Source organism: Phyllobates terribilis, unplaced genomic scaffold (genome assembly GCF_046119375.1).
Source record: "Phyllobates terribilis strain yellow unplaced genomic scaffold, ASM4611937v1 Scaffold_4__5_contigs__length_816908805, whole genome shotgun sequence".
Classification (NCBI taxonomy): domain Eukaryota; kingdom Metazoa; phylum Chordata; class Amphibia; order Anura; family Dendrobatidae; genus Phyllobates; species Phyllobates terribilis.
The window spans coordinates 400,576,836-400,599,003 of NW_027362764.1; the positions used below are offsets into that span (position 1 = coordinate 400,576,836).

The following is a 22,168-nucleotide window of genomic DNA, read 5'->3' on the forward strand; positions in this document are numbered from 1 at the left end:
TTTCAGCATTCGTCTGACGATCTTTTTGTAGTCAGGATCTTTTTTATTGCCTAAAAATTTCTCTACGACCTCTTTAAATGCAATCCACCCTTCTTTTTGAGGAGCCATCATGGTATTGACAAACTCTTTATCAGCTATAAGCCTTCTAATGTCTGGTCCGATGAACACACTTTCCTTCAATTTTGCCTCCGAGAGGCTTGGAAACTTGGTGGCCAAGTATTTGAAGCATTCTCCATCTCTTGGAAGTGGTTTTATGAATTGCTTCATCAAGCCCAATTTTATGTGGAGAGGTGGTAGAAGAACTTTATAGGGAGGTACCAAAGTTTCTCGAAGGACATTTTTTTTCACCGACTGTGAGCACTCTCGGCTGCCAACTCTTCTTGGTCCAGTGATTTTGTTGGTCTCGACTGTCCTACAGACACAGAAAACAAGGGTATTTGGTATACCCAGCTTGTTGCCCGAGCAGCATGCACAAGACCTTCAAATCCCCACACACTATCTAAACCTACAGAGTATATAGCTGCATTACTTGGAAGTTGTGTGGATATATACTACTGAATATAGTTCATACAATTTCTATTACTATACCTTCTGAGAATCAGCGTATTATATACACAGTACTGTATTTGCTCTGTGCACTTTACTACTATACTCTCTATGTTCGCATACCCTATGTAATCTGCAGAAAAAAATCACCCTGAGTGAAATATCCCCCTTATATTACTTATTTGCTTACATCAAAACCTGTTATGGTGGTGTTGTTGTTTTTAGATGGTTTTAATCCTTGTCATGTGTGATATGTTTCAATAAAATTGTACTTATTAATTTAGGTGTGCACATTGTTAGTGTATTCTTGTCCTTTTACTACAGTCTTGTGTTAATACACAATGTAGCACCCTATATTTTTATTGTAGCTGTGCATCCTATTCTGTGTTCATGATCCCCACACATTTGCCAACCGTGGTCTTCATATTTAAGTTTACGAAGAACCAATTCCAAGTTCTCGTAGGTTTACTTCAAGTGTACGGAATGACCTACAGGGATAGAAGCGTAAAAAACGCCGTTGTGGAATAAAACTGCTTTGAGACTTTTTTGAAGAATCTATAAAAAGACGCCATTGCGCTGAATCATATTGGATTTTGAACTGACCCATCAAACCTTCGACATCGATGCAATAAACCAACTTGTCTTTCTGGGCAAAGTAAGGATCGAACTCCTTTTCATCATGTCTGAACCATGAAAAAGATGCTCCTGGTAACAAATTCCTGCTTTTGAGCCTTGATCCGAGTAACTCAGCGGTATCTTTGGGAAGATTCAAGTCTCTTACTAAATACTTCATCTCCTCCTGGGAAAAACAAATTTGGTCTTGTATCATCTTCAAAGTCAGAACTTGATTCGTCATCTGGTTCAGGTATAATTCCACCTTCATCGGAGCTAGGTATCTCTTCCAAGGTAGCAGGGGCCTTGGATACTGGTATATCTGTGCCATGGGGGATGGGACGAATTGCTGAGTGAAGATGGGGTATGAAATGGAATGCTTCCATTTGGAATTATACCCTTTCACATTGCATGAACCAAAGTAACAGTCGTCACTATAGTTCTTTTGCTCTCGCCATACCATAGGAATCCCATAACGGAAAGCTTTTTTTCTTACTCTTGAACCAATTTCGGAGGTCCTCAACACATGGATTGCACACTTTATAAGGTGCCCAAACTTTATCTTGATCTCCAAGTTTTAGTCTGAAGTATTCGAAGTACATTTTTTTCACAAAGTCTGTAATATTCAGCTGTTGATTCAACACTGTATATTCACCACAAATTAAACAGAAATGGTCAGGCGAATTAATACACTTCCGCAAAGCCATAACGCTAATTTGGGGAAACACGGTTGATGAATGAAATTCCAATCCAAGTTTCTTGAAAGAATAAAGACCTTTCATTATGTCACTAACTACCTGACTGCCACCAGCCAATCACGCAGTTCCTATTGATGTTAATGGGGAAAGAGAATAAGCTGCCTGCCCATAATTCACACCAGAGTTTGCAGAAGAACCTATAGGTTTGTGGCAAGTCCTGACATTTAGGATTTCTTCAATATTTTTTTTGTTCTTAAAACACCAAAATACATGGAAATTATATGAAAATAATCAAGCAGCTTTTTAGTCGCAGACCTGTGTAATTGACGTCTTTTACATCTACGGGCAGCTTTACAACTGTGCTGTACAACTGATCACACCCATTTGGATTGCCAGTATTAATTATTAAACTTTTTTTTAGACTTTTCATATTAGAAAGATACCCAATTACCTAAAGAATATAAATTGTAGTCGCTGTGCAATACCTCTTGGGAGCAGTACATCACAGGCCTGCACCTCAGATATCCTCCTATAAGCTATATTGGACTTCTTCATCAGTAGGTCTGCATAGTCAGTTCCTAGAAGCAGTTTCTGCACTTTATATTGTCTCACTGGAGAGGTGTATGTCTTATGTAGAGAACATTATCACCCCGCTGACCAGTTGGCATCCCATACCCGTTACTGTGTAAGGCTGGATTTGGTTACACTTCCAGATACTGTATATATCTGTATGCCCAGCTATACCTTTTTATATAACTTGTAAGTTACATCAGTCCCTCATACCAAACAATAGATTCTTACTCGTATATAATACCATTCACATCAGTGAGAAATCTGTCAAACACGCGTTATAGAGGGAGAGAGCAGTTTCCCATTAACCATGGAGGATCTCTTCGTAAGGACACGTTCACATGTATTATTATTATTATGCCATTAATTCCATGGCCCTTTACATGTGAAAAAGGGGTATACGTAGCAAACAACAAGTACAATAGTTTGAACAAAAACAAGTCGCCGACTGGTACAGGAGGAGAGGTCCCTGCCCGCGAGGACTCTCAATCTAGAATGAGGGGTGAGGATACAGTAGGTGAGGGAACAGCTGGTCGTGCAGCGAGGGTTACTGCAGGTTGTAAGCTTGTCACAAGAGGTAGGTCTTCAGGTTCTTTTTGAAGGTTTCCACGGTAGGCGAGAGTCTGATGTGTTGGGGTAGAGAGTTCCAGATGCACGGGAGAAATCTTGTATGCGATTATGGGAGGAGGAGATAAGAGGGTAGTAGAGAAGGAGATCCTGTGAGGATCGGAGGTTGCTTGCAGGTAGGTACTGGGAGACTAGATCAAAGATGTATGGAGGAGACAGGTTGTGGATGGCTTTGTATGCCAAGGTTAAGGTCTTGAACTTGAGTCTCTGGGCAATGGGGTCCAGTACAGGGATTGGCAGAGGGGAGAGGCAGGAGAATAGCTGGGGGACAGGTGGATTAGTCGGGCAGCAGAGTTTAGGATAGATTGCAGGGGTGCGAGAGTGGTAGAAGGGAGGCCACAGAGCAGGAGGTTGCAGTAGTCGAGGCGAGAGATGATGAGGGCATGCACTAGTGGTTTTGCGGATTCATGGCTGAGGAATGTATGGATCCGGGAAATATTTTTGAGTTGGAGTCGGCATGAAGTGGACAGGGCTTGGATATGAGGTTTGAATGAAAGATTAGAGTCAAGGGTTACCCCAAGGCAGTGAGCTTGTTATGGGACTGGGAAGAGTGGACAGCTATTGACTTTGATAGGTTGAGTGAGATGGTGGAAAGATGATGAATTCAGTTTTATCCATATTAAGTTTTAGGAATCTAGCAGAGAAGAAAGATGAAATAGCAGACAGACATTGAGGGGTTCTGGTTAGTAAGGACGTGATATCAGGTCCAGAGACGTAGATCTGTGTGTCATCAGCATAGGTGATACTGAAAGCTGTAAGACTCAATTAGCTGTCCCAGGCCGAAGGTGTAGATGGAGAAGAGCAGGGGTCCTAGAACTGAACTTTGGGTGACACCGACAGATAGGGGGCGAGATGAGGAGGTGGTGTGTGAGTGGAAGATGCTTAATGTCCGATCTGTTAGGTATGAGGAGATCCAAGATAGGGCCAAGTCTGTGATGCCGAAAGATGAGAGAGTCTGTAGTAAGAGGGAATGATCCACTGTGTCAAAAGCAGAAGACAGGTCCAGGAGGAGAAGGACAGAGTAGTGTTGCTTGGATTTGGCGGTCAGTAGGTCGTTGGTGACTTTAGTCAGGGCCGTTTCAGTGGAGTGATGCGGTCCGAAGCCAGATTGTAAGAGGGAGTAGGAGGAGAAGTGGGAGGACAGTTCAAAATGGACATGTTGTTCCAGTAGTTTTGAGTCATAGGGGAGAAGTGAGATGGGGCGATAGCTAGACAGAGAGGATGGGTCAAGGGAGGGCTTTTTGAGGATGGGTGTGATCGAGGCATGTTTGAAGCATGAGGGGAAAACACCAGTTGTTAGAGACAAGTTGAAGAGATGGGTTAGGGTTGGGATGAAGACTGCGGTGAGGTTTGGGATGAGGTGGGACAGGATTGGGTCAAGTTCACAGGTGGTGAGATGTGACTTGGAGAGTAAAGAGGAAAGTTGATCTTCCGTGATGGCGGAGAAGCTGGTTTTGGAAAAGGAGAGTTGAGTAGTTATGAGAAGGGGCTGTGGGGAGTTATGGCCAGGGCTGCGGAGTCTGAGCCCATTTTGGTGGAGTCGGTATAAAATGGACCGACTCCGACTCCTAAAATATACAGTACAGACCAAAAGTTTGGACACACCTTCTCATTTAAAGATTTTTCTGTATTTTCATGACTTTGAAAATTGTACATTCACACTGAAGGCATGAAAACTATGAATTAACACATGTGGAATTATATACTTAACAAAAAAGTGTGAAACAACTGAAAATATGTCTTATATTCTAGGTTCTTCAAAGTAGCCACCTTTTGCTTTGATGACTGCTTTGCACACTCTTGGCATTCTCTTGATGAGCTCTCTATAATTCCACATGTGTTAATTCATAGTTTTGATGCCTTCAGTGTGAATGTACAATTTTCAAAGTCATGAAAATACAGAAAAATCTTTAAATGAGAAGGTGTGTCCAAACTTTTGGTCTGTACTGTATAATAAATTGGGTACATACACATATTTTATTACAACCAGTCTGCAGGGCTGTGGAGTCGGACTCATGGTGTCTGTGTCCATTTTGGTGGGGTCGGTATAAAATGGACAGACTCCAACTCCTAAAATATGTAATAAATTGGGAACAGTAGTTTAATGCAGTTTGTGGGGAATATTTTTTTCATAAGAATTTAGGAGATATGAAATGTCCTATAAATGTCTGTCCTATTCCTGATCTAAGGGTCTAAACTTTTAGGTGAGATGAATCTGTGCTACAGTAAATTTATCACTTAAACATGAGTCATGTATGAGGGAGTCGGTGTCATGGAAATTGAGGAGTCTGAGTTGGAGGTTTGGCATACTGACTCCACAGCCCTGCTTATGGCCAAAGCTTTGCCTTATGTTGTCAATCTTCTGCTTGGAGAATGAGGCAAAGTCTTCAGCTGAAATAAGTGGGGAGGGAGGGGAGCTGGGGTATAGAGGAGAGAATTGAAAGTGTGGAATAGCTGTTTAGGGTTGCGAGACAGGGAGGATATGAGTGATGAGAAGTAGCTTTGTTTTGCTGCAGGTAGTGTGGACTTGAAAGTAGTGAGGGACTGTTTGAATGCGAAGAAGTGCTCGTTGGAGTGGGACCTTTTCCATCTCCATTCAGCAACTCTGGAAGCCCGTCTCAGTTCTTTAGTCAGGCTGGTGTGCCAGGGTTGCTTGTTGATTTGTGCAAGCTTTGGTATGTGTGAGTGGGGCGACCAAATTGAGAGCTGCAGCTGTTGTGTTGTTATATAAAGCAGCATCTGCATCGTGTAAGGAATTTGTCTGTAAGAGGGAGAAGGGATTCAGAGAGTGAGTGTAGGTCAAGGCGTTTGAGATTTCTGCGAGGGTGTGCAAGTTTCTGGATTGTGGACCAGGAGAGGAGAGGGAAGAGATTGTGAGTAAGTTGTGGTCAGGAAGAGGGAGATGTGAGTTAGAGAGGTTAGATGGGGAACTGAGGCGGGTGAAGATAAGGTTCAGTGTGTGTCCATCTTTGTGAGTGGCTGCGGAAGACCATTGAGCAAGGCCGAAGGAGGAAGTGAGGGATAGAAGCTTAGAGACAGATGATTGGGAAGTGTCACTGGGGATGTTGAAGTGGGGATGTCAGCGGAAAGGAAATGGAGTAGCCAGGTGGTGAAATGGTCTAAGAAGGTGGTAGCTGGCCCTGGGGGGCAGTAAATGACAGCCGGTTGGAGAGGGAGTAGGTGCGCACACTGTGCACTTCAAAAGAGGGGAGGGTAACGCAGGGTGGCAATGGCATATGCGAGAAGGAGCAGTTATCTGACAGGAGAAAGCCAACTCCTCCACCATGCTTGCTGCTGGGGCGTGGTGTGTGGGAGAGGTGGAATCCCCAGTATGAAAGTGCAGCTGGAGAGGCTGTGTCAGAGGGGGTGGGCCAGGCAAAAAAGAAAGGGAGGCGGGCACCATTGGGTGTAATATACTTAGTAGAGATCAACCTGTTTCATGAAGAAACATGTGCAAAAAAGAGAGAAGAAATGCAACATAACGGGATCTCAATACAAAAAATAATTTTATTTTTATTATACAAGCGAGCCACAACACAGACAATTAAAAACAAGTAAAACCCACAAACAACATGTCAAATAGCCCAAAATCAGGCTAAGACACCTCCAAACCACCCTGCTGAAAAGGACATAGGAGAATATATATAACTACACCATTCCAAAAAGACCTCTAAAGTGCTAATGCATTTATGTAAACATACTGGTAAGCTGCCAATGAAAAAAGGTGCCAAATCCACTAATGGGAGAGTTGCACATGAAAAGGTTATGTAACCAGCACAATACTGTTGCCCACTAATTCAGAGGCCCTACAAACACTATGAAGATAAATGGCAATTGAAAGTTAATATATCATGCCTGTCAGAAAAAATGCTGAAAACATGCATGCAAATAGTATACTCATGTGCACAGCAACAGCTGCCGGAGTAACGCAAGCACAAAATGAACAGAGTTCAAACAATCATACTAAAACCTATGTCCATAGCAGAAATCATGGGTGGATAGAGGATGGTAACCCCACGCGTATCGCCATAAAAGATAGCTTCGTCAGGAGAAGAGGATGCTGTGTGCAAGGCCCACTAGAGTAAATATATAGCCAAAATCAATCAGCAGCAAACACGGACCAGCTGGGAGGGCCAGGGGTAATGATCCCAGCACGTGCACAGGTAACTGCAAGTTGTGTAATGCTGCAGCCGCTCAAAATCAGATGGTAAGCAGGGAAAAAAAAAAAGAGAATACTTATATGACCCCAAACAATAAAGTAGGAGAGATATACTATTATTAAATTGAATTTCATACCTCAAAACATATACATCACTGATATAGCAAAAGAGGGGTATACAGCAAGAGAGCAGATACAATGCAGATGGTGGAAAATAATTCCACAATCTGACAAAGATATGTGATCACATATCCGGAAAAATAACAAAACGAAATAGTAAATAATAGTGAAAAAAAATAAATAAATAAAAATTATATAAATACAGAGGTATGGTACATACAGTCACAAAAGTTTGACAATAAATGGCAAACACATATAAACGTGCGCTGGAAGGCAGAGTATGCAGGATTTATCCAGGTCCTGCAGAGGTGAGGCCCAACAAAAGATGGAGAAGAATAAGAGCCAGATCTTTTTATGGTAAAGGAATTCCCGGACTCATAGAACAAGATGCCATGGTTTCCACGAGGACCAGATCTCATCCAAGGTAAGTAAATAATAAATGGTTAAACTCTAAAAGAAAAGGAAAAAGTAGGCAAGAATGAGTAAAAACATAACACAACAAGAGGGGGTGAGCCAGGTTTCGGTGATGGCGAGGAAGGAAAGTTAGTAATGAAAAGATCATGGATGTAAGAAAGTTTGTTGCAAACAGAGCAAGCGTTCCATAGAGCTCCTGTTAGTGGGACTGGGGAAGCAGGGGCTGGGCGGATGGGTATAAGGTTAGAACTGTTGCAGAAATGTGTGATCGATCTAGGATGAGAGGTAGATGTGACTGTGGGGATGTGGTGGCGGGGGGCCGGGATTTGGAGAGAGCGAGCAGAGAAGGTGTTAGCAGGTGGGAGCAGGAGAGAGCATGAGGTGGCTGTGTGTATTTGGAGACACAGGATTGTATGTTGAGGATCAGTTCTGAGGAGAACATGAGATGGATGGGGAGAATGGAGGGAGAGATGACCAGTTCCTTACTAGGAGTAGGGATTAGTGGGGTTAGTAGAAAGTGAAGGACCATAGAGGAGAGAGTGAAAACAAGCAGGAACATTGTTTAGGGTATGTGCACACGTTCAGGAATTGAAGCAGAAATTTTTGCATTTCCCTGGCAGAAAAAAACGCATGCGGATGTATATGCGTTTTTGAGCATCAATGAATGATTTTTGGAGCTAAATTAAGTTGCTGAGACATTGCTTAAGCCCTTGGATTACCATAAGAACTGGGGTGAGTATATTGGTTAATTTAAATGATTAAAGAATGTGTCTGTTGTATTTCAAATAAAGTGTTTACATTATGTCTGTGTGTTTCTTTACTTTGTTTGGTCAGGAAAAGGTCTGATTGACACCTTGATATAACCAAACAAAAGAGCTGGGTGTCACCCAATCTTCATTAGCATTTCTATTCATGTAATTTATGCGACTGCTGTGAGCTGTTTTTTGTAGTCTGGGAAGGTGCCACTAGGCAAACATTTCCCTGGCCATTAAATAACATCTCACAGCTGGTTATTTAGCCGCTACGTCCCCCCAATCAGCACGTAGCACCACTTAGGACACAACGTATTTATGTTGCATCCAAAACGTTGTGTTCTAATGCCGCTCTTTGATGTCGGTACATGTGAATCCACCACATATAAAGACACTTCAATCGGTCAAAATCTGCAGCGGAGACTAGCGTGTCCGCTACAGAAATTGACATGCTGCGGGTGAGTTTGGGTACGTGGCCACGATCAGGAGCTGCTGCAGGTTTGACGCTGCGTGTATATACGGCGTGAAACCCGCAGCATCCAGATGTTACAGTATAGTGGATGGGATCTCTAGAAATCCCACGTGCACTATGCGTGCATCAGAGGCTGCGAATCACCCATGGACACTGACATGCGGCACGTCTTTCAGGACCGGAGCAGGTCAAATTCTCTTGCGGAGTCGCTAGTCTCCACAACAGAAATTTGACCACTAGAATGTATTGAATGCAGTAAATCCGCATGGTTCAGTGAACACGTGGATTTACCTGCTTTCAATAGAATGCAACGTTTTGGACGCAGCAAAAATTTGCGTCCAATGTTCTGCTATGTCTGAATTATGGGCTCAAAGCCTAAAGTTAAAAAAAATAAAAATAAATAAAAATGGTATGGGCTCCCGCATCATTTTTATAACCAGCAGAGGGAAAGCCGACCACTGGGGGTTGATATTAGTAGCCGCGGAAGGGGCCATTAGCCAAAAATGTTCCCTGGCTATTAATATCAGACCACAGCTGTTTGTTTATCCTTTACTGGCTAGATTACAGGGGGACCCCAGAAAAAAATCTAGCCAGCAAAGGCTAAACTAGACAGCTGCGGGCTGATATTAATAGCCAGGGAAGGGTCCATGGATACTAGTCCCCTCTGCGGCTATTGATATCCAGCAGGTGATCAGTGACGTCACCGCAGGTCCTGAAAGTACGCTGCGGGACGCGAGCCCGCACCCTGCAGTGTACCACGAGCCGCCAAAGAGGAAGCATCGCCGAGGAGGACACCGGGGGCTACCGGACAGGTGAGTATGAAGGTTTTTTTAAAAAAAATTTCACTTTTTATTCTTTTTTTTTTTTTTTTTTTTACCGGCGCTGGGAGGAGCAGGCTGCCGCTTCTCCCATCTACGCTGCTCTCGCTGTTATCAGCCAGAGCAGCGGTTGGATGAGTGGAGTAGCAGTCAACTCTCCCGACCCGGGTACCAGCCGCGGCGCGATTTTGCACCTATTGTTTTACATTGAAACGCAGCAAATCCGCATGTATAGATACTATATATACTGGTTTGCTGCGATTCAATGCAAGTCAATGGGCGCAATGTCGCCGTGAAATCGCACCTGAATTGGTTGTGCTGCGGTTTGTGCCGCAATGATAATCCTCAGCGGAAATTTCCGCTTCATGTGCACAGCACATGCGGATTATCATTTCTCTGCAAGGCAGACCTATTACCAAGCGGTTTTAATGCGTTTCCACGGCGGAAAAAACGCTGCGGAAACACATTAAAACCGCATCGTGTGAACTCAGCCTTACTGTGACGAAGTATCCAGTTACCTTCAGTTCGCTTCGGTTCAATTCATATATAATTCTTAGCTGAGTATTTTTTCCGTACACTTCTATGTTACACTTGTATGTTACGCTGGCAGACGCTATGCCGTGAGTATACTGCCATGCTGTCAGGGTGCCAGACTGTGCCCACTGACTTGCCACAGCGCCCTGTCTCTTTTCTTTCTTCTTTTGTCACACATGTAGCTTTTTTGCTGCGTCCTTTCCATGGTTTTCTCTATGCGGGAAAAATTAGCTTTCTATAACCTTATTCACCCGCTGCATTTTGTTTTTAGCTGTGGTGTGTTTTTAAAGACCATTCTTTCAGCGTTTTCGCTGCTTTTTTTTTGTTTAATCATTAAATTGAATGTATCAAAAACTCATTAAAAAACTGATGAAAAAACATGTATAACGTAAGCAGTGTTTTTCCTACCAACACTCTTTTTTCATGTAGGAAGAACCGCTGCAAAAAAGCACTATGTGAACATACCCTAACAGTCTGTTTTACCTGTAGATTGTGAGCCCTCATGGGCAGGGTCCTCGCTCCTTCTGTACCAGTCGTCAACTTGTATTGTTCAAAATTTATTGTAATTGTTTGTGCTATGTATATCCCTTTCACATGTAAAGCGCCATGGAATAAATGGCGCTAAAATAATAATAAATTGCCTTTAATGGAAGATTTTGTCTCTTCCAGACACGGAGCTTGTACGACTCCTCGCCACCGTCTGTTTGCAGGCAGACAAAGGGAAGGCAAAACAGAAGAATAAAACGCTGCTCCCCAAGAACAAGCAGCCACACACCATCCCGCTGCCACCAGATGACAAAGCTGGATTAAAGGTACAACATAGATTGTTTATGTCAAACGCACTGGATTAAAGGGCTGAATCATTCCGAAAATACTTTCCTCAGTGCCATTATTTTTCCCATTCCTATGCTTTGATTATTCCATAATTCTGCTGGAAACAGTGGTTTAGCCCCAGTCCTTGTGTGACATAACAGCTCGGCTCTGTGTAAAGCTGGTCATACACAGATTGCTGTCGGCCGAAAAATGTTCCAGCATCTCAGCCAGCCCTCCATAGACAGGAGTGCTCCTGTTTTCTCTAGGATACTGATACGTCGACTGGCAGCTTATCTCAGAACAATGCGAAATCAGACATATGCGCTCAACATCTGTGCTGACCATCAGTCGGCCTGCGGCCCTATACACATTAGACTGTCAGCCGAAGATGGGGCGATTTGAACAGAAAGTTGCTTAAAGATATAGTTGAATGTATATATTGCCTGAGCAATCTCCACCCTAATGGCCTAAAGGCCCCGTCACACTAAGCGACGCTACAGCGATCCCGACAACGATACGACCTGTCAGGGATCGTTGCTGCGTCGCTATGTGGTCGCTGGTGAGATGTCAAACAGTCAGATCTTCCCAACGACGCAGCAACGATGCGGCGACCCGTAACGATCTGTATAACGATGCACGCCTATGTGTTTCTGTGTCTGAGTCGTCAACAAGGTCGTTGGTAAGGTGTCAAACACACCGATGCATGCTACCCAGCGGGGCCTCACCGATCAAAGAAATGTCCAGACCATTCCGACACGACCAGCGATCTCACAGCAGGGGCCTGGTCGCTGCTAAGTGTCAAACGTAGCGCGATCGCTACTGAGGTCGCTGTTGCGTCACAAAACTTGTGACTCGGCAGCGATCTCGCTAGCGATCTCGCTTAGTGTGACGGGGCCTTTAATGAAGGATGTACCTCATCAGCATGCCTGTATATAGGGCATTGTTAGATTTTTTTGGCAGCTGCTATATTATTTAGTAGATGCGCAGTGTGGAGTTGATCTCTGTTTTAACATCTCCTTTAATTTATATTTGTGTGAATTGTACTATGTGTCATTGAATAAAATTATGTTTTATTGATTTTGAGTTTAGGATTTATAATTTAGTTGCTGTTAGGATTCTGACTAGCCCTGTGACGTGCAGGGGAGGTGGGGTGAGTATGGAAACGAAGCAAGTAGGCGGAGATTTCTTGGCGTCCCCTGGACGCGAAGCTTGCCAAAACTAATTGAATAAAAAGCTATTACAAAGCAAGTAGACCTCTAATATGGGCCATACAGGTAAGTATAGATTCACATTTCTGTCACCTGTATGCCATATTAGCGGTCTGATAGGTCCTAGGGGGTGACAGATTCCCTTTAATATTGTAATGTGCCTCTTTCAAAACTTAGATGGTGGCTCCTCAGAGCACTGGTGTTAATAACCCTTTCAGAGGGTTCCTCTCATTAATGATTGACAGCAGAAATCCCACTTGTTATAGATTAGAAGAATTCCTCTAGATAATTGTTATTCAATAACCTCAGCTGAATTAATCTGGCACGCACTGCAGAAATGTCCTTGTAAAGCAGTTTTATATACTTTTCCACACACTCAGGTTTTCATGTTATGGATGGCAACTATTGTGTAGGTCAGTCTACATACAGTGGGTACAGAAAGTATTCAGACCTCTTTAAATTTTTCACTCTTTGTTTCATTGCAGCCATTTGGTAAATTCTAAAAAGTTCATTTTTTTTCTCCTTAATGTACACTCTGCACCCCATCTTGACTGAAAAAAACCTGAAATGTAGAAATTTTTGCAAATTTATTAAAAAAGAATAACTGAAATATCACATGGTCAATAAGTATTCAGACCCTTTGCTCAGACACTGATAGTTAAGTCACCTGCTGTCCATTTACTTGTGATCCACCTTGAGATGGTTCTACTCCTTCATTGGAGTCCAGCTGTGTTTAATTAAACTGATAGGACTTGATTTGGAAAGGCACACACCTGTCTATATAAGACCACACAGCTCACAGTGCATGTCAGACCAAATGAGAATTATGAGCTCTAAGGAACTGCCCTAGGAGCTCAGAGACAGAATTGTGGAAAGGCACAGATCTGGCCAAGGTTACAAAAGAAATTCTGCATTACTCAAAGTTCCTAAGAGCACAGTGGCCTCCATAATCCTTAAATGGAAGAAGTTTGGGACCACCAGAAGTCTTCCTAGACCTGGCCGTCCAGCCAAGCTGAGCAATCGTGGGAGAAGAGCCTTGGTGAGAGAGGTAAAGAAGAACCCCAAGATCACTGTGGCTGAGCTCCAGAGATGCAGTAGGGAGCTGGGAGAAAGTTCCACAAAGTCAACTATCACTGCAGCCCTCCACCAGTCGGGCCTTTATGGCAGAGTGGCCCGATGGAAGCCTCTCCTCAGTGCAAGACATATGAAAGCCCGCATAGAGTTTGCTCAAAAACACATGAAGGACTCCCACTATGATAAATAAGATTCTCTGGTCTGATGAGACGAAGATAGAACTTTTTGGTGATAATTCTAAGCGGTATGTGTGGAGAAAATCAGGCACCGCTCATCACCTGTCCAATACAATCCCAACAGTGAAACATGGTGGTGGCAGCATCATGCTATGGGTATTTTTCAGCTGCAGGGACTGGACAACTGGTTGCAATTGAAGGAAACATGCATGCGGCCAAGTACAGAGATATCCTGGATCAAAACCTCTTCCAGAGTGCTCTGGACCTCAGACTTGGCCGAAGGTTCACCTTCCAACAAGACAATGACCCTAAGCACACAGCTAAAATAACAAAGGAGTGGCTTCAGAACAACTCTGTGACCCTTCTTGACTGGCCCAACCAGAGCCCTGACCTAAACCCAATTGAGCATCTCTGGAGAGACCTGAAAATGTCTATCCACCAACGTTCACCATCCAACCTGACGGAACTGGAGAGGATCTGCAAGGAAGAATGGCAGAGGATCCCCAAATCCAGGTGTGAAAAACTTGTTGCATCATTTTCAAGAAGACTCATGGCTGTACTAGCTCAAAAGGGTGCTTCTACTCAATGCTGAGCAAAGGGTCTGAATACTTATGACCATGTGATATTTCAGTTTTTCTTTTTTAATAAATTTGCAAAAATTTCTACATTTCTGTTTTTTTTCAGTCAAGATGGGGTGCAGAGTGTATTTTAATGAGAAAAAAAATGAACTTTTTAGAATTTACCAAATGGCTGCAATGAAACAAAGAGTGAAAAATTTAAAGGGGGTCTGAATACTTTCCGTACCCACTGTAGCTCTAGCCTATTGAAGTATGGGCTTCACAAGAGCTCTGAAGATGCACTCTGGTCTCTGGTACCAAGGAGCTTTCCTTTCAATGGTTTGTGCAGTTGCTGTCTCTTGGCATCGAACAATATGGTGGTGCACCCTTGACTGGACCAGTATTGTACACGTGTCCTATTAATTTGAACAGAACATAGGCACTCTGCTGTGCATGATACCTGCCATGTTCTCCAAGTTGCTAGGTGGGGGGCACCTTGTAATAGGACTTTGCTTTTACAGCACATGCCAAAATTACTTAATCGGACTGAGATCTGGGAAACTTAGAAGCCAAGTCTGCACCTCAAACACACTCCTTAAAGAAGCACTTCCTCTAAAGTTTATTATTTGATTGCAGTCATCATATTATATAGCACTGTGTACTTACAATTGCTCATTCTGCCTTTCTACGCAACTAATTATTCTGTTTTCTCTGCTCTATGTAGAAACAGGTAGTCTCTTTTCCCTGCAGAAATCATTCTTCTCTTCAACTTCTGACCCAGCTGCTCCCTCTTCCCTCCTGCCAGGGACTTTTGTAGTGATTTTTGACTCATGCAGGGAAAATTTACCTCCTGTTTCTACATAGAGTTTAGAAGGATTCAGCTAGTCTGTTTTAATCACGTGATGTCATAGACCTAACAGAAAACAGAAGAATGGATGAAAGGACAACATGAGCAATTTTAAGTACACAGTGCTATATAATACGATGACTGCAATATGTTAAGATGGTAAAAATTTTGATGGGAGTACTTCTTTAACCCCTTTAAAGCCTGGGGCATATTAGTACGCCCCAGGCCATCACCCCCGGTTCAGTGAGGGTCCGGCGCTGAACCCGCACTGAACCGGGCACATGTCAGCTGCTTTATACAGCTGACATGTGCCCGCAACATCCGCGGGTGGAATCGCGATCCACACGCGGCTGTTAACCAGTTAAATGCCGCTGTCAATCTGACAGCGGCATTTAACAAAGCCGCGCTAGAAGCGCTGCATTAGTCCCACCCATCGGTGACCCCGTCACATGATCGCGAGTCACCGGTGCGTGTGCATGACAACCCGGGGTCTGCAGCCAGACCCCTGTGGTTGTCATGTAAAGATTGCTATGAGCGCCACCTAGTGGTGTGCGCTCATAGCACATGAGCATTTCTACTGCATACAGGCGATCTGCTCACCGCCTGTATGCAGTAGAAGCAATCAGACAACTGCTGCTTCTAGTCCCCTATGGAGACTATTGAAGCATGCAGTAAGTGTAAAAAATGTTTTTAAATATATATATAAAAAAAATAAATATAAAAGTTTAAATCACCCCCCTTTTGCCCCATTCAAAATAAAATAATAAAAAAAAAACCCACATACACATATTTGGTATCGCCGCATTCAGAATCGCCTGATCTATCAATATAGAAAAATAATTAATCCGATCGGTAAACGGTGTAACGAGAAAAAATTCTAAACTCCAGAATTACTTTTTTTCGTCACCGCAACAGTGCAATAATGGGCGATCAAAACATTGGATCTACCCCAAAATGGTATCAATAAAAACATCAGCGCGGCGCGCAAAAAATAAGCCCTCACCCGGCCCCAGATCCCGAAAAGTGGAGACGCTACAGGTCTTAGAAAATGGCGCCATTTTTTTTTTTTGCAAACTTTGGATTTTTTTTTCACCACTTAAATAAAAAAGAACCTATACATGTTTGGTATCTTCGAACTTGTAATGACCTGGAGAATAAGAATGGCTGGTCAGTTTTAGCATTCAGTGAACGTGGTAAAAAAAAAATCCCAAAACACAACTGTGGTATTGCACTTTTTTTGCAATTTCTCCGCGCTTGGAATTTTTTTCCCGTTTTCCTGTACACGATATGGTAACACCAGTAATGTCGTTCAAAAGTACAACTTGTCGCTCAAAAAATAAGCCCCCACACGGCCATATTGACCAAAAAATAAAAACGCTATGGCTCTGGGAACAAGGGGAGCAAAAACGGAAAATCCCAAGGCCCTTAAGGGGTTAAACCAATCTTGATTAATCCTTGTAGGGCGCCTACCTAAGAGGCCACCACCCTTAGAAAATACCATTGCCATACAGTGGTGTTACTTGGTCTGCAACAGTGTTTAAGTAAGTGGGATCAAAGTTTCATTCACATGAATGGCCAGCCCCAAGGCTTACCCAGAAAAACACTGCCCAAAGCATCGCATTGCCACTGCCTGCTCATTGTCTCATTCTGCATTCTAAAGTCATTCCTTTCACAGGTACTCAATGCAAACTCCACTGCCTAGATGTTCAAAAAACAAAACAAAAAGTGATTCATCAAACCATGCCACTATCTTCTATTTCTCCACGGTCCATAACTGATAGTCACGTGCCCATTGTAGGGCTGTTGATAATCTGGAGCCATGCAGCTGTTTTTGGACATCTTTCTGTCATAGCCAGTGTTAACCTTTTCAATAATTTTTGGTAACGTAGATCTTGTAAGATTAGTCAGGCTAGTGTGTTCTCCCTATGCACATCAATGATCCTTGGGGCCCAGTGACCTTGTCTCCTGTTCACTAATTGCCCACCTGTGAAGCTACTAACCACTGCATACTCTGCACACCCCATAAGTCTTGCCATTCTGCCCCAGTTGTCTGGCCTTTATAATTTGGTCCTTGTTAAAGTTGCTGAGATGCTTCTGTTTGACTATTTTTCCTGGTTCCAACACATCAACTTCGAGAACTGACTGTTGAAATGCTGCCTAATATATCCTACCCCTATAACTGGTGCCATTGTCAGGAGATAATCAGTGTTATTGACTTGGGTTATTGGGCATCCTATTGTTATTGCTGATCAGTGTATCTATCAGATTGTATGTAGAAATCCTAAATGTTTTCTATCAATTATCCATATGAAGCCCCCAGCTGTGTGTCTGTGTATGTCTCATAACTACAAAACTTCTTCAGTAAAAATGATAGAGGGAAATTCGAGCTACACCGCGTGCAGAATTATTAGGCAAATGAGTATTTTGATCACATGATACTTTTTATACATGTTGTCCTACTCCAAGCTGCATAGGCTTGAGAGCCAACTACCAATTAAGTAAATCTGGGGATGTGCATCTCTGCAATGAGGAGGGGTGTTGACTAATGACATCAACACCCTATATAAGGTGTGCTTAATTATTAGGCAACTTCCTTTCCTTTGGCAAAATGGGTCAGAAGAGAGATTTGACGGGCTCTGAAAAGTCCAAAATTGTGAGATGTCTTGCAGAAGGATGCAGCAGTCTTGAAATTTCCAAACTTTTGAAGCGTGATCACCGAACAATCAAGCGTTTCATGGCAAATAGCCAACAGGGTCGCAAGAAGCGTGTTGGCCAAAAAAGGCGCAAAATAACTGCTCATGAATTGAGGAAAATCAAGCGTGAAGCTGCCAAGATGCCATTCACCACCAGTTTTGCCATATTTCAGAGCTAAAACCTGTAATATAACACATAGACTGATAATATATAAAATGTAGCATTTATTATTGATATATTAAAAACAATAAAAATACATAAATATAATACGGGAAGGGAAGCAACACAAACAAAGGTCGCTGGGATTGACAGCTATAGTACATATAAGAATATTCGCCAATGAATCAAATTCGATCACATGCTGCAAATGTATAAAAGATTCGCACTGCAAGTAATCATGTGAGATTTACATAAAGTGCAAAGTGTTAATAGATAAACTCACAGTACAGAACAATCAATAAAGCAGCAGAATGTATGAGTATGGTAAAACGGAATATAGAGTAAGTAAAGATGACAGAGCTGTACTAACCCGTAAGACCTGAATCCAACGCGCGTTTCGCCTGGGCTTTAACGAGGATATGAGGAGAGAAAGAGTGAAGAGGTATTTATTTAAGGTCCAGCCAATGGCAGAGGCAAGGATTGACTGATGCAGGTGTATCGTGTAGATTAAATCACATGGCGCCATGTGTAATATGCCGGACATCGCTTCCCCATGCTGAGCTGCGACCAACACGGGCGCAGAACAGCTGGGGAAGTCAGAAGCCCGGCGTGCATGTCAGTGTGAGACGCAGCACCAGAAATGACGCGGAGCGCGTCATGCCGGAAGGGGTTGTGCGTTCCACCTTGGGACGCAGAGAGGGAAACAACGCGGTGCGCGTCATATAGGAAAAGGTTGTGCGTTCCACCTTTGGAACGCAAATAAGAAAAACAGATGAATTGCGAGTGAAAGCAGGCCATAAGGGGAAGGAGGAAGAGATATAGGTGGGTAACAGTGCAGTGCGAAAAACCATAGAAAATAGTGTAAGTATGGTAACTGTGTATAAGTAATAAATGGACAGAGAAGAAAAAGGAAAAAGATGACAAGAAAAAAGTAGATAGAGATATTATTGAGATATAGAAAAAGAAGTGCAGAATAGGAATACATAACAAAAGGTGATGAGGAGAAAAAGGGAAATAGAAAACAGAGTGATACATAACCTCATAAAGAGATTAAAGTGTAAGGTGTCTCAATATGAAACTAAATATGAAAAGTAAGTGATGACACAAGTAAGATACGTGCAATAACATGGTGCATCGTAATTAAAGCCTTGGAATGTGAATAGTATCATAATAGAGATAACAGGTGAGATGAGTGCAGAGACCTTAGGATATCAAAAGATAAATACAACAAGATGTGAAGGACCAAATTAAAATCAAAATAAAATTATCATATACGAACTGAAAAGGGAGGGGGGGTTTAAAGAGAAGGAAGAGAGAGGAAAAATGGCATCAGTCAAACAATTCAATATCACATATATATGTACAGTGCCTACAAGTAGTATTCAACCCCCTGCAGATTTAGCTGGTTGACACATGCGGAATTAACTTGGCATTGTGACATTTGTACAAAGGAGCATTCCAAGGCCATCAGAGACAAGATCGTGGAGGGTCACAAGGCTGGCAAGGGGTACAAAACCCTTTCCAAGGAGTTGGGCCTACCTGTCTCCACTGTTGGGAGCATCATCCGTAAGTGGAAGGCTTATGGAACTACTGTTAGCCTTCCACGGCCAGGACAGCCTTTGAAAGTGTCCTCCCGTGCCGAGGCCAGGCTTGTCCGAAGAGTCAAGGCTAACCCAAGGACAACAAGGAAGGAGCTCCGGGAAGATCTCATGGCAGTGGGGACATTGGTTTCAGTCAATACCATAAGTAACGTACTCCACCGCAATGGTCTCCGTTCCAGACGAGCACGAAAGGTACCGTTACTTTCAAAGCGTCATGTCAAGGCTCGTCTACAGTTTGCTCATGATCACTTGGAGGACTCTGAGACAGACTGGTTCAAGGTTCTATGGTCTGATGAGACCAAGATCGAGATCTTTGGTGCCAACCACACACGTGACGTTTGGAGACTGGATGGCACTGCATACGACCCCAAGAATACCATCCCTACAGTCAAGCATGGTGGTGGCAGCATCATGCTGTGGGGCTGTTTCTCTGCCAAGGGGCCTGGCCATCTGGTCCGCATCCATGGGAAGATGGATAGCACGGCCTACCTGGAGATTTTGGCCAAGAACCTACGCTCCTCCATCAAGGATCTTAAGATGGGTCGTAATTTCATCTTCCAACAAGACAACGACCCAAAAGCACACAGCCAAGAAAACCAAGGCCTGGTTCAAGAGGGAAAAAGTCAAGGTGTTGGAGTGGCCTAGTCAGTCTCCTGACCTTAACCCAATTGAAAACTTGTGGAAGGAGCTCAAGAATAAAGTCCACATGAGACAACCAAAGAACCTAGATAACTTGGAGAAGATGTGCATGGAGGAGTGGGCCAAGATAACTCCACAGACCTGTGCCGGCCTGATCAGGTCTTATAAAAGACGATTATTAGCTGTAATTGCAAACAAGGGTTATTCCACAAAATATTAAACATAGGGGTTGTATAATAATTGACCCACACTTTTATGTTTAAAATTTAATAAAATTCAACTGAGCAACATAACTTTTTGGTTTGTAAGATTTATGCTTCTGTTCATAAAACCTACTCTCGTTTGCAGTTTGAAGGCTCTAACTTATTTGCATCTTATCAAACCAGCTAAATCTGCAGGGGGTTGAATACTACTTGTAGGCACTGTATATATATTCAGACGAATATGGCTGTCCAGGTAAGGTGATATGTTGATTGAAGAATTCGATCAGTATAAGCCATTCAGTAGGCTGATGGCTTGATATCATTGCCTCCCAATAAAAAAATTCGGCTGGGGGTACAAGAAAACCAAACAGAGACCAAGGGCGAAAGAACTATAAGGAAAGAGACAACATAGGTAAGTACAACAACAAAGAATTAAAAACACAAATAAATAATTAATATATTAAACGGTAAACACACACATACGAGTGATCAAATGTATACCATAGAAATAACTCAAACTCATTAGAGGAAAGAGACAAAACTATTAGTTTCATTGAGGCCGTGAGGGGTTATGGTGTTTAAGATGGTAATCCACCTCGCCTCTTTTTGCGCCAAAATCTTTTTCCAGTTCCCACCCCTGACCCCAGGGTAGACCCGATCTATGCCACTTACTTGGAGGCCAGACGTGTCACAGTCGTGAAGCTGTTTAAAATGCCGGGGAAGGGTTTTGAGGTGTTCTAGGTTGTCAACTTCTCTAGCTGATCTAATATCCAGGACGTGTTCCCTGGTACGTCTCCGTAGTTCTCTTGAGGTGAGACCAATATACATCTTACCACAGGGACATTTTGCGCAGTATATAACGCCTGTGGTCGTGCAACTGATGTTATGAGTGACCTTGAATTCTTTAGTATGGTCAGAGTTAAAGAAGACCTTGGTAGACTTGATGTTGGTACAAGCTATGCAAGAGCCACATGGGCGGCAGCCCCAGGGAGGGCCCTTGGTACCAAAAATCCCTCCAGTGTTGAGGGCTTCAAAGTGACTGTGGACCAAGATGTCTTTAAGATTTTTAGATCGTCGATATGTGACAACTGGATGAGGTGGGAGATATTTCTTAAGTGTTTGATCAATGTGGAGGACTGACCAATGTTTCTTTAAGGCTTGCTACATTTCGCCGTTTCTGACATTGTAAGTGGAAATTAATCTCACCGAATCATCTTGGTTTTTGGCTCTTGTGGAATAGAGTAAGTCCTTTCTCTGAGAAAATTTCGCCCTGCGGTAACCTTGATGGATGGTCCTGTGATTGTACCCACAATTGAGGAATCTATTTTTTAAAATCTGAGCTTGTCTATCAAATTTGGATTCATTGGAGCAAATTCGACGCATCCTTAGAAACTGTCCAGTGGGGATGCTTCTGATGAGATTCCCGGGATGTGAAGACTGTGCGTGAAGCAAAGAATTGGCTGCGGTAGGTTTGCGGTGGACATCAGTTTGGATAAAGCCATTGGAATCAATGTCTAATAGAACGTCCAAGTTCTATACCTTTTCTCTTCCCGTGGTAAAAGTCAACTTGATGTTTTGATCATTCCTATTGAGTAGATTGATGAAAAGCGTGACGTCATCCCGGGAGCCCTGCCATAGAAAGAAGATGTCGTCTATATATCTGCCCCAATATAGTATGTTGCTTGACAGAAGTGGTGGATTAGTCATAAGGAACTCCCTTTCCCACAGCCTCAGGAAAAGGTTCGCATATGAGGGTGCACAAGCAGCACCCATAGCGGTACCCCGGAGCTGCAGAAAAAAGGAATCCTGGAAGAGAAAAAAATTGTGACTTAGGACAAATTCCAATAGTTGCAAGATTAATTCTCTTAAGTCCAT

At 43.0% G+C, this 22,168-nt stretch overlaps 1 protein-coding gene across 2 annotated transcripts in view; it reads left to right on the plus strand.

The window, feature by feature from the left end:
* Positions 1-22,168, plus strand: part of ANKS6 (ankyrin repeat and sterile alpha motif domain containing 6) — a 120,236-nt gene that overhangs the window by 33,793 nt on the left and 64,275 nt on the right. For both annotated transcript variants that reach the window (XM_073678506.1, XM_073678507.1), the window contains exon 6: positions 10,992-11,134. In XM_073678506.1, coding sequence (XP_073534607.1) covers positions 10,992-11,134 — 143 coding nt within the window. The remainder of the gene's footprint in view (positions 1-10,991; positions 11,135-22,168) is intronic.